Source organism: Rhinopithecus bieti, unplaced genomic scaffold (genome assembly GCF_001698545.2).
Source record: "Rhinopithecus bieti isolate Rb0 unplaced genomic scaffold, ASM169854v2 scaffold_63303, whole genome shotgun sequence".
NCBI lineage: Eukaryota > Metazoa > Chordata > Mammalia > Primates > Cercopithecidae > Rhinopithecus > Rhinopithecus bieti.
This window is the reverse complement of record NW_016823941.1, coordinates 146,867-160,672: the sequence shown is the minus strand read 5'-3', so window position 1 is coordinate 160,672 and position 13,806 is coordinate 146,867. Positions and strand designations below refer to the sequence as shown.

The 13,806-nt window shown below is 36.7% G+C and overlaps 1 protein-coding gene across 1 annotated transcript in view; it reads right to left on the bottom strand.

Annotated features, from left to right (window-relative positions):
- The window catches only part of LOC108521975 (dystrophin-like), a gene marked incomplete at its 3' end in the record, with an annotated part of 169,929 nt that overhangs the window by 22,323 nt on the left and 133,800 nt on the right, over positions 1 to 13,806 (bottom strand). Inside the window, exon 3 of the mRNA XM_017862078.1 lies at positions 8,647 to 8,819. Coding sequence (XP_017717567.1) covers positions 8,647 to 8,819 — 173 coding nt within the window. The remainder of the gene's footprint in view (positions 1 to 8,646; positions 8,820 to 13,806) is intronic.

The following is a 13,806-nucleotide window of genomic DNA, read 5'->3' as shown; positions in this document are numbered from 1 at the left end:
TCTCCAAATTGTCAAGATTTTCTTTCTATAATTGCAATATAAACAATATGTTCAGAAAAAATGAAGGCATTTTCATCAAATAAGATAAATTGTTCAAGACTCTAAGGTATTATTTCCTAAGAAGTGAATCGTGAAATACCATAAATGGCATGAATTGAATATAATAGTGCATGCAGATTGCATGCAATTAGAGGTCAGTTCTTTTATGTTTCTGTACCATCCTTTCAGTTATCACTTTTCCATGATAAGCCTAAGCGACAATTCCCTATGAAAGATTTTAGCTGTTTAAATGTATAATGGTTAAATGAATTCCTTGGGGTGTCTGGAATTCAGTGTGGTCCCTTTGAGAGTGAAAGAGGCTGTCAAGCAGGACATTTTGAAAGGTAGGTGGAGAGAGGCAGGGCTCAGACATGGAAAAGCAGCAAATGGTAGAAAAGACACTGATTAAACAAGTATTTATTGACTGCCTCTAAGTCTCTAGGATGCATTGGGGAGGTGGGAGAGAGGAAGGGAAGAGAGAATATAACGATGCTTAATGTTTGGTCTCTGTATGCCTGATAGAGGAAACAAAATATCGTTGTGGCAGAGAGGTCTAGAGGAGGATATAGTGAAGGGCAGGCTGCCTATGTTGAGACCTCAAGCTGCGGCTTTGTTTATGTAAGGAAGTGCTAAAATTCCAGTTGTAGGTTAAATGGTGCTGACTAATTATTAGTGGGTCAATGAACCCCTTTGTGTCCCCTAAGCGAGAGCAAAATAACTGAGACCTAAGGAATTCAGTTCTCTCTCTCTCTTTTTTTTTTCTTTGAGACAGAGTCTTGATTTGTTACCCAGGCTGGAGTGCCATGGCACGATCTTGGTTCACTGCAACCTCCACCTCCCAGGTTCAAGCAATTCTCTCCTGCATCTGCCTCCCAAGTGGCTGGGATTACAGGTGCCCACCACCATACCCAACTATTTTTTGGTATTTTTAGTAGAGATGGGTTTCGCCATGTTGGCCAGGCTGGTCTCGAACTCTTGACCTCAGGTGATCCACCTGCCTCAACCTCCCAAAAAGGTTGGGATTAGAGGCATAAGCCACCGCACCCAGCCAGGAATTCAGTTCTAAAGGATCTAAGAGAAAACTTAATAGCATGAAATAGGGGTTGTTAGAAGCCAGGGACAGAGGACAGTCAAGAGAGCTAATACAGCAGCAGAAGACGGACCTAGAACCTTCAAAGGTGAAAAGCTCTCACATATCTGGGTAAGGGGCCATTCTTTAATTTTTTTCTAAGGTGTGGAGTTAGATAAAATTTCAGAATGTTTGATCATCTTAACTACATATCAGATTGCTTCATTTTTTCCCTCTCCTAAAGCTCAAGAGTGAAAGGAAAAATGTGCTGGGAGGACAAAAACTGAAGCAACAAACTTATAAAGCACAGAGAACAACAGAGAACACTGAGTAAGCATGGAAGAGGTGAAAGGCAGTCAGAGAATGAATTAAAACAGCATATACAAACGTGTTCAATCTAAAGCTCTGAGTCTCAATCTCTAGCGTGCATAGGAAACATTTGAGTAGCTTGTTTAAAATCGAGATTGCTAGGTGCCACCTCCAGACTTTCTATAATTCTATCAAGAATCTCTGCTTTTAACAAGAACCTTCACAATTCCACAGGTAAGCTCCAGAACCATTCTTTGATTAAGAATTTATTAAAGCATTTCTGATATGCCCCAAACGTTACTTCTTGGTCTCCACAGGGCAAAGGTGGCATCTGTCAGTGACTTGATTTTGAAGATCTAAATGTAAGGAACATTATGAGCTCAAAACATTTTCTTTGACCATGTTAAGCCCGTGAAATGTTATCAAGTCACATTTCCCAATAGATTTCTTAAAACAAATGCCTCATGCCCTGTTTTTATTTTCATGAGTGTATATACCAGATATTTTGAAATGATTAACCTATGTTTGCATGTGGAATATCTCCTCCTGAAAATGTTTCTTTGTATTTGTAATGACCTTTTTTTCTGGTTGTATCATACATAGGCTGTTGGGGCTGGAAGGAACCTGAGAGATTATAGCTCAACCTTCTTGTTTTGCATATGTAGAAATCAAGATTGCAAAGGTATAAAACAGCTGCTGAAAAACATAACTTGAGCTGTCCTATTTAGATATGGGAAATGGAAATTACAAACCTTTGTGAGATGAGAAAATCCTTAAACCTTAGTGGTTTTAACCAAATGCTTTAGATCTCTGAGCAAAAAGGCTTGTTGCTGTTAAATTAAATTAAATCGGGCCTAAAGCTGCCTCTGTACATAGCAAACTGCAACCCAGCTTGGCATGTAAGCAATACGCAACTTAAGAGTACATTCTTGTAACAAATAGCTGAGTCTCAGCCAATCCCAGCAGTCAAGATTCAGCTAATCACAGGCTGTAAACTGATCAGCTCATGTCCATATAAGGCAAATGCCTATTTACACTATTCCCAAGTAAGACAAATTCTAAGCTGTAACCAGTCAAGCTGTTTCTGTATGTCACTTCCTTTTTCTCTCTATAAATACTGCCTGCCCACCTTGCTGGGTGGAGCTTTCTGAACTTCTAATTCTGAGTACTGTCTGATTCATGAATTGTTTTTTGCTCAAATAAACTCTGCAAAACTGAATTTGTCTAAAGTTTGTCTTTTAACATCGCTAATTGTCAAATATATTCTGTTTATTCCTACCCACTCAACAGAAAATAAAAGAGGTGGTTCAAAGGGGCGTACTTAGCTTCTATCTATTTCTATTAATCTTTATTAGTGAAGACAAGAGCTTAGGGGTTACTACCATTTAACAAGGCAAGTGCTAATCTCTAAAAAGCGGATAGTTTCCACAATTTGTAAGGTTTAGGTAAAACACAGAGCCTTTAGATGTGTTGGAGTATATTGCTTGGTCTTTAAGGAACTCCTCAGTGTCAGGACGCTAAGAATTATAGGGGCTGATAAAGTGATTGTTATTTCTCTAGACACGGATATTTCAACTGTGATTTGGTCAACGCCTAGTTTGAAATCCTTAATAAAACTTTACTCTGAAAGGCATGCATTCTTAAAGTGAAATGTGTTATATTGAATTCATTTTTCACTTTGACTTCCTTTATAAAACTAATGATATATCCCTATAAATCTTCAGTACCCTCATGTAATAAAATAGCACTTAAGCATGCATAAAGAAAAGGTAGGATGCAGAAATAATAAAGAACCACAATACTGCCATAAAAACAGACACAAGGACCCATGGAAAAGACTAGATAACCCCAAAACGAATCCACACACCTACAGTTAACTCATTTTTGACAAAGGTGCCAAGAACATACAGTGGGGAAAAGATAGTCTCTACCACAAATGGTGCGGAAAAACTGAATATCCATATACAGAATGAATCTAGACCTCTATCTCTCACCATATACAAAAATCAAATCAAAGTGGATTAAAGACTTAAATGTAAGACCTCAAACCATGAAACTACTACAAGAGAACACTGAGAAAAATCTCCAGGGTGTTATCAACAGATAAATAATTTGAACTTGTACTTCAGAAACAAAAAAATCAAAGAACCACAGAATTAAAATGGGAGCTATCTCTTTAAATAAAGAGAGAGATATTAATCCCAAAGAGAAGTCAACTTTTTTCTAGACCAGGTTTTTAACTCCAACATTCAAACATAATAATTGCCATTCTAAAAGTGAGAGGAAGAGCCGGTAAGAGATTTCAATGTTCCAAGTTGCATTTTCTCTCAAAGGTAGACCTCACCTCTTTTCCCGCCCTTTCTTTGTTCTCCATTATAAAAAGACATTAACTATTCTAACCTCTAATAGCAAGTACTCCCCAATAGATTTATTGCTTCAACAGACTATATAATGTCAGTGTCCTTGCCTCTTAATGTTCAGAATTGTATAAATGTCAATATTTTATATAACATTTACAAATTTTCTGCCAAATATAAAATCTCACAGAATGTAAATTCTGCTGAAATTATGTTGACAACATATTATGTGATTTTCATAGTTAATAGTATATACAATGATCCGGAAAATAATCTAGTAGTAGACTAAATTGAAATCTTCATATATATTTCTTATATAGGAAAATTGACTTCTCAAGTTATTAATATTTTAAAATTAAAATGCAAGGATTGTAGATATGGAATTTTAGAATGAAAACACTTTCTTTGACTAATTACCATCTTAATATTGGGTAATGTCATTAGTAACTGTGTGTGTATGTGTGTGTGTACATTTAAGTAAATAATTTTCTCTTTGTTTTTCGCCCACTTAAAGCTGTTAATGTTTTTGTTTCATTTGATGGAACTTAAATTATCGTTGACTACTTACTTTTCTTCCTTATACCTCTTGGCCAACATGTGATGTGATAATGCATGTGGAATGATAGCATATAATTTTCTTGAATTAACTTATGAGATAGGATTATACAATTTCGATTAAATTTCTTTTCTCTCAAAGACATCTTATTTACTTTATACAATGCCTTTTAGATTAATCAGTTCTATTTTAATTAAGAAAACCAAGGTAGAAAATTAAACAATTTTCCAGGTTCATAAAGTGTGATTGCAGAATTAAAAGAATAAAATTGTAGAACTGCAGGAGAACTGGAAGAGACTGTTCATGTTTCTGGTCAAACTTCATTTCAGTGAGGGAGAAAATTGAAGTCTGAAGCAGTTAAGTGACTTGATCAAGATTATATACTAGACAGTTAGTGACAGAACAGAACAGAAGGGAAACTGGGTTGCTCAGCAGCTGGCTCATGTCTTTCTACTCTACCATACTCACAATTTCAAGTTTGAAATTTTTGTATTCATATAAGTTAGCTGGAGGCAGTAAGCATAGCCCTATAAAGCAACTCTTGAACACTTGGAGAAACATGTTATCAAGTGTAAATTAGAATAGTATCAGGAAGACCTAGTGAGGAAACAGCCAGAAAAGAAAAGATTCGTTATGGAATATGAATCAAAATTTGGAGAATAAGAGGCGAGAGAATGTTGCAAGTGTGAGAACCAGCAAGGGTACATACTCATATGGGAGAGTGAGGAAATTATTGGAGAGTAGGAATGCGGTTAGAAAATAGAATCTATTGATTCTCTTGGCTCAGAGAATCTATGTTGGGGAGTAATAGAACGACGCTTGGTGAGAAAGGAACTGCAGGCAGAAAAAGAACAGAGAAGGGAAGGGCTTAGCAAGGGCTTAATAGGCACAGTTGGCAGAGAGTGAAGGGCCTACTAGATTCTAATGATTAAATATAACTTCATTAGAGCAGTGATTTTTTGGGTATATTTTATTCATGGTTGTATCCTCCGTGCCCAGAAGAGTGCCTAGTACATAGCAGGAATTCATTAAATATTTGTTGAATGAACAAATAAATAAATGAATGAAGGAGATACGGAGATTTACAAGATGGAAGCTTTGAACAAAAGAGTAATATGATATAAACAGCATCCAAGGTAGAGTATTCTTGTAAATGTATCAATATGGCATAACATGATGACTTAAATAAGACTCTTAATCACAGAAAAGAAAAGATGTATGGCAGAAGAAAAATAAATGGAAGGAAAATGATACAATATGGACTTGTATTTGGAAGCACAAGAATATCTCTTATGAGCCAATGGAATGCAAAGGGAAACTTCAAAATCATTTGGATTCAAATTCAATTTTGCTTCTTTAAAAATGGACACCTGGGAAATAAAGCACTAATGGTTTTATTTCTTCGAAATACAAGAGCAGTTTCAGAATCCCTCACGGAACAATGAACCAACTGTAATTTTTTATAATATGTTATAACTTGGGCAAACACAGGACTATTTTTCCAGGATATCATGGAAACTATTTTTTAATTGTGGCAACTTTTCATTTTAAAATAATCCCCATGGAAGAAGTGACAAGATTCATAAAGCAGGTTTATCAGCGCCACTAATGCTTCTATATCTAACTCTTCCGGTGTTATTCTATCCTATTTCATAATCATCCCTAATTACTGCCTTTACTGTACTTCTCTCAATTGAACTCTGCCTTTTGCTATAGATTGACCAATACCCTAATTTCAATCAAGTGTCAAGAAATAAGCTAAATTGCTTTGATGTGGAGAATTACTTCTTTGCTTTTATGAGTGCTTATAACATATCCTGTATTATTAGAGAGGCCTATATAAAAGCCCAAACCATTGATTTGAATATTTAAATTCTAGAATTCACAGCACCTTAGATAAGCTAAGGTAACTGTTTTCTACCTGACTAATGACAGCAAGAATTAAACTGCAGTAGCTCACATATGGGAAACCGCGGAGAATGAAGGGTTCATATTTTGGCTGACATGCTGTTTGCCACTTTTAATTCTCCTTTTATTTTATCAAGTTCACATGAGGGAGAGAAAAGGCACTCAGTGATACTCGGAACAATTATAGCACCTTTCTTTTTCTTTTGTGCAGAGAAGAATAACTTTACCTGCCAATATTTTCTTCCATTGCACATTTTCATTCTTTTTTAATGACGAATGTTATGAAAGTGGCCTATGTCATCACACATACTGACCTCTCTTAAGAGTTTAAGCTGTAGAAAGCCAACAGAGACTCCCTATCTCTGAAAATGCTATTGCCATTGTTGCTCTCAGTGTACCACCAACAAGTTGATACAACATTCATATACAAAATAGGGAGATAAGGAACAAAGTCCGGGAAGCCAAGGTGCAAACTTGGGGGAAAGAAGAAAAAACACCTTATACATAAAAATAAACTCTGTTCTACTCCTAGCAATCTACTTCTCATAAAAACAAATCCTTTTCTACTCCTAGAAAAAATCTACTCTCTATTCCATCCTTTCAATTTGTATGCATTTCTTTGTAGAAGTTTCCTTCTTTCTTTATATGCTATGGTATTGCATGGTGGTTAAAAGTTCAGACTCTGAAGTCAGAATCTCTGGTTTCTTTTTTTTTTTCTTTTTTTCTTTTTTTTTTTTTTTGTTTGAGACAGAGTCTCACTCTGTCTCCCAGGCTGGAGTGAAGTGGTGCGATCCTGGCTCATCGCAACCTCCGCCTCCCAGGTTCAAGTGATTCTCCTGCCTCAGCCTCCCAAGTAGCTGGGACTACAGGTGCGTGCCACCATGCCCAGTTAATTTTTGTATTTTTAGTAGAGACGGGGTTTCACCATGCTGGCCAGGATGGTGTCGATCTCTTGACCTCATGATCCACCTACCTCAGCCTCCCAAAATGCAGGGATTACAGGCGTGAGCCACCGCGCCTGGCCAGAGTGACTCATTCTAACATTCAATGACCTGGCCTCTTAGAGTTTCTAAACCACTTGATGGTTAGTTATATCTACCTGGCCCAGACTCCCTGTTTTCATCTTGTATCTTCCACTTGCTAAGCGACCCTAAGGAAGTTATTTAGCCTCTCTGTGCCTCACTTTCTTCAAATGTAAAAAGAATTTAACAATAAAATCTACCCCTTAGGGTTGCTGAGAGCATTAAACCAGTCAATGAATGGAAAGTGCTTATGGCGTTGTGTGGTATGTAGGTACATCACGTAAACGTTAGTTGCCATCATTATTTCATACTTGATGCAGACACTCACAATAGTGCTTCTGAATTAATAAAAATTCAGATTTTCCTCCTTATAGAAGTATATATGTTAAAATTTTGGACAAGTTAGAAGAACTATAAAGAAGAAAAAAGAAACTCCCTTCTGTAATCTTTCTATCTAGAGGTAGTAACTACTCCCACCCTTTAGTGCATACTCCCATAACTATTATTAAGTCCATTTGGTCATCTTCTACCTCCCTTCACTATCACTTTTTCTCTAGACATAGAAGAAAGCACAAAATAGTTTTAATCAAGAGAAATGAATTAAGAAAGGCAACTGCTTAGAAAGCAGGAAGCCTGGCTTTCATTCCCCGCCCTTGCTAGATCATTTAAGTTACAATGGGCATTTTACTATCTCTATCCTTTTGTTCCTCCACGGAACTGTTGCAAAACTGGTATAACAAGAACTTCCCTCTGCTCCTTTTACAAAGATGCTATGATGCATCCATTAACTAACTTCTCCAAAGAAAGCTGGCACATAGAAGGGGGCAAAATATGAAGTATGTGAGTATAGTACAACTAAAAGCTTAGTTTACAGAGGATGTGTTTTAACAAAATCTGAGAGGAAGCAAAAGACAGGAAGTTGCTACAGTCTCTCTTTAACTGTAGGAGCTATCTCCTCTAAACTGTTAATTATAATGTGTTACAGTTTTAAAGACTGTCCTCTGGTATGCATTTAGACTAATGCCAAAAATAATTCCATAATATCCGTAAATTTGTTATCGCTTTTTATATAACCCTGTGATATGCCAAAAGAGAAATTTATGAAATTAGAATAGCTGCACCTCCTCATTTGAATTCACTCTAATGTCTTAATATCCATGTCTCCTATGGTTATAAAACATCACCATTTTAATCTAATCTGAATCCTCAAGTGTCATCTCCATACCAAGCAAATAAATGATTCATTTATTCAAAATAAAATGAATCATTCTGAAATTGGATGATTTACATAGACATGTGAGATACTAGTTACTTGTGCTAAGACAACGAGGAAAATTTGGCCATTTTAATTCATTTGTGGCCTTTTTGCTCCAGATCTTTTCCTACCTAATGTTGAGAGACTTTTTCCGAAGTTCACTCCACTTGAAGTTCATGTTATCCAAACGTCTTTGTAACAGGACTGCATCATCAGAACCTTCCAGGGATCTCAGGACTTTTTGGCTGTTTTCATCCAGGTTGTGATAAACATCTGTGTGAGCTTCAATTTCACCTTGGAGGTCCTACAGGACAGCAGGAAGAAGAATATGTGCAGAATTACCAAACAAAGGAAGCAAGCGATGAATGTGAATTTGGAGAATTGCAAAAAATAAATAATTATTAGTTCAAAAGACACTTCAATCAGGTTAACTAACAAGAAGATACATCTTAAATCCCTTTTCTTGGCGTATTGCCTTCACCTGTTATTATGTAGATTTAAAATGGGCATCTTATTGGGTGTAATAAATTTACTCCTTGACATTATGAGTTGGAAAGTAATGTATTTATAACTTCATAAAGTTCACAAGTTATATCTTCTAGTCTATGAACAAAATGTATTATTTTATGGAAGTGATAGGAAATAAAAGTCTATGATAAAGTATACCCCAGTGCCAATAATTTCATTACTATATGGATCAAGTCATATTTTCTATTCACTTAGTAATCTGTAGAGTTAACTCTGACCATAAAAGCATGGAGAGACTAATAAACAAGATTGTACTTGGTTTCTGGAACCAAGCAAATTTATTTGCTTGGTATGTATTATAGCATCATACACATAGTACAGCATAATACATTTATTAGTTATGATTTCCCATTTAATACATGTTTTTAGGTTTGACAGGTGGAAAGTACATAGGACCTTGGTAAGAGTTACGATAAGAGGTTGTGCATTCAACCTCATTTGTATATACACAGATCAAGAAAATTATTATAGTAGAAGAATCTGACCTTTACATGGTATGTCTTCCTGTGTAACATTTTCAGCTTGAACCGAGGACTACAGCACTGATCCTGTTGCATAGTAATCCTGAGAAAACCCAGAAACTGAAAGAGCCCTGCTTTAAAATGCCAACTTTGCTTACATTCTGTTGACAGAATGAATTTTGGAGCACAGGCCTCACCAGTCAATAATAATAAACGGCCACTTTGTACTCCGCACTAAACAGTAGCCGGGCGTGTGGATGTGGGAGGAACCTCAAAGAGAGGAGGCCTGGAATATGCAACTGACAGTTTATATTAAACAGCCAACTTTTCTTATCATTTTGCCATTACAAGCCAGAGACATTATAAATTCATTTTATATATGTGTTTCCCTCCTTGTTCCCAGCAGAACAGTCAAAGCCAAGGGAACATTCCTTAGAGAGCTGCCGGGTACCAGCATTCCTTTCTGCCTACACAATGAATGGAGGCTTTGTACATTATCTGACTTGCTCTTAGAGATTTGTATGCTTCTGTTCAACAAGTTTAAAAATTCACTCTGAAGCTCCAAACAATTGGATTGATCTGTGTAACTAGAAAAGTTCCCCCCCACCCAAATTGAATTAAATTACTCTGCTAAAGTAAGGAAGAAAGCGGCAGAAATAACATGTTAGAAATTCTGAAGAACTGGCTCATGTTTTCAGCCACAGCCTCTTAAGATGCAGAATTCTGAATGTTAGACAAGTAAGGTAGACAGACAATGAATGTCTGTTGTCACTATTTTTGGCAGCTAAAGCATCACTGATGGACTCTAAAGAGAGTTGTGTCCCATTCTCTTTGACTGGGAGACAGGAAGGGGAATATGGATAGAACCACATCAGAAGTTGAAAGAAGGGAAATACTGAAACAGACTGAGTAGTATCTCTGTCCCATCAAAACCAGGTTTGTACTGGAAGGATATAGCCTGATTTTGAAACTAGTTTATATGGTAGAAGGTTAGTATTGGGATTCTTGCAGAATGAAGTTTGGTCAAATAGATAGCCATTTTACGTTTTTCTTTCTTTTTTCCTTTTGCCTACATAGAATAACACGCCTGCCTAATTTGCACTTCTTCAGCAAAAGAGAAAGGTGAGTGAATTTATCTAAGTACTTCAGGAGAAAAAGCCAACCAGATCTAAGTTCCAGAAAATTCCTTCACTTGTCTTTTACTTTTCTTCTTCTGTTGTATTTGATTTGTACAACACTTTCCTTTTGTGTATGCACTTACGGGATTAAAGACAAACTTTTAGTTGTTCAACAAAATAAAGTATTTTCACTAGTAGCATCAGTTTTCCATGTTTATGTTTACTATATTAATATACATATGAAAGATAGTACATTTGAATTTTTATATCCTACATTGATAGCAGAGACCCAGGCTCAATCACAAACTCCTTAAGGTTATATATACCATGAAGTCACCAACACTTTCTTTGTCTTCTTAAGCATAAATAGGATGTTGATTCATGAATTTGCTAATTTTCATCTTTGCCATGTATATTATACTGCGTATAGACATCTTTGTTGTATTATCAACAAATAAATGAATATAAATTTGATAAACATGTATTTATTGAGGACTGATTTACTGTCTAGTTTTAGCACTTTGGGAAATGTAAGAGGAGTACAAACGATAGCTCTGTCTTTAATTTTCCTAAAACCTAGTGCACACTTTTGTTTAATTTGTTTATATTACCAACTAAATATTGATGGGAATTCCTGCCAAGTCTTCATAGATATGGGGATAAAGACTCCTTCCTTTAGAAATGCAGAAATGGCTAAAGTTGTCTTAGCATTGGCAAGAAGATAAGTCTTCTGTCAGTACTCGTTTTCTAGGTCATGATGGTGGTATAGAGCTATAAATGACCCATGTACAGTAAAGGGCTTTACTGGTTACAAAGCACGTACAAATGTACCACCTTAGTCATTCCTCCCCCTGGCTCTGTGAAGTACATCACATTTTCTGCTTTGCAGATGAGAGCACTGTGACTTGGATGTTTAACTGACTTGCCTAAAAGTCACATAGCTGATAAGTGTTAGAACTCGGAAGTGAATCCAATTCTCTTGATTCTAGAAGATCTTGGGCTGTCACCACCAACCCATTTGCCAGAAGCATTGGACATAATATACAGTAGTCATTGAACCTGAACGAAGATACTACTTGCAAGAGGAAATAAGTGACTGTTGAGGGAAAAGCACCTTGAGAGACAGCATTCTTGAGTTTGATAAAATGTTTACCCACATGGATTGATTTGTTCTCAATGAAAAATTGGATTCTGACTGCTCTTGTCACTTCTCATTTAGCATGGGGCATCCTGGACCACCTGTGAGCAAAAACTGTTCACACTGAAAAGGCCTCCTTTCTACAAATTTCCCTGCTGCCAGAACAGAAATTCTGCCATCAGTAGTTCATCTCTTTGTCTACAAGAGTCATGTGGACCATACCACGTGGAACCATACCAAGAAATGATTTGACGCATCAGCATAAACATAGCTCATCCATGTTCCTTTGGGATGGCAGGCTGGTAGGAAACCTGTCAAGCTACAGGACTCAGATAGGTTGCCCTAAAAGGAAGGTAGGTATTGAGGAAGAACCCAAGGCTCTCTTTCAAACACTGGCATGCTGTAGTGGAGATTTTTCAGTATCAATAAGGCAACATGAGTCATAGATTGGGAATACAGGGCAGGCTGGAAGGAATATACATTATATATAATATAATATAATATAATATAATATAATATAATATAATACAATACAATACAATACAATACAATACAATACAATACAATACAATATATAAGAAANGGCTGCAGCAGCTGACCAGCACCGATTGTCCGGCACTCCCTAGTGAGATGACCCCAGTACCTCAGTTGAAAATGCAGAAATCACCGGTCTTCTGTGTCGCTCGCGCTGGGAGTTGGAGACTGGAGCTGTTCCTATTCGGCCATCTTGCTCCGCCCCCTCAACTCATCATTTAAAGACTAAACCTCAGACTCAGGTAGTACAAAAAAGCAAAAGATTGATATGGAGAATCAAGTGGGGTTCTCAGAGGGTAGCCAATCTGGACAAAGGGTAATTTTCATGGAAATTTTTGGATAGTTTTATTTCACTTCTGACTTAAGTAGAAAAGATCATTCATACCTTCATTACTGCATTCACTGTATGCTCTCTAATTTTTTTCTTCTTTTTGTGACTGTAGTCTTTAGGAAAAGCAATAACGAATAAACAAAGGGGAAAAGGTATTTGTTATGTAACAAAAACCATAGCAGCAGCAGCAGCAGCAGCAGCAGCAAGGGCAACAACATACATGAAACTTACTATACACCAGGCGCTGTCCAAAGTGCTGTATATACACGAGCTCATTTTCTCCTCTCAACAACCCTCCAGGGTAGAGGCTACTATTATCTTCATTTTCCATATAAGATAATGAAACTACTGTAAGGTTAACTAAAAATGGCCAAGGTCACACAACTAATAAATGCAGCAAGATTTAGAACCTAGTGAGTCAGACTTCAGGGACTGTGCTCTTAGCCACTAGGCTATACTACCTTTCAAGTTTAGTTGTTGGTGGTAGTTTTTCCTATTAATAATGCTACTACCTAAATTTTCGCAAATCTAGGACTGCTATTAGAAAATAAAGGATAATGATTTCAGCACACGAAGAGCAATTTTATGGTCTTATTAATATAAAGACTATTAAACAGATTTGTAGCAGTGGACAGAGATGCATCCAATACAGCAAGAGAAAACACAAAGTAGTTGAGAAAATGGGTGCAAACGAAAAAAAGAATGTATGTCCCCATAAGAGAAATGTTTGGTCTAAAATTCTGCACAATTATAGAGCAAATTTCAGCGGGGAGTACCAAAAAAGTTCAGTTATGAGACAAGCAATATGTTCATAGTACAGCAGTTTTAGGAGTAGGGGAGATCCTGTTTTCTGAAGGGCTTTTACAGAGTCCACACTTCCTTCTTATCTGAGTCTCATCTACTCCTGCTGGGAATCTCCTTTCTCAGCTTCCAGAGAAAACTCATGGCAAACTGCAGTTAAAGAGACATAGGAACATGCGGTGTTTGGTTTTCTGTTCTTGTGATAGTTTGCTAAGAATGATGGTTTCCAGCTGCATCCATGTCCCTACAAAGGACGCAAACTCATCCTTTTTTATGGCTGCATAGTATTCCATGGTGTATATGTGCCACATTTTCTTAATCCAGTCTGTCACAGATGGACATTTGGGTTGATTCCAAGTCTTTGCTATTGTGAATAGTGC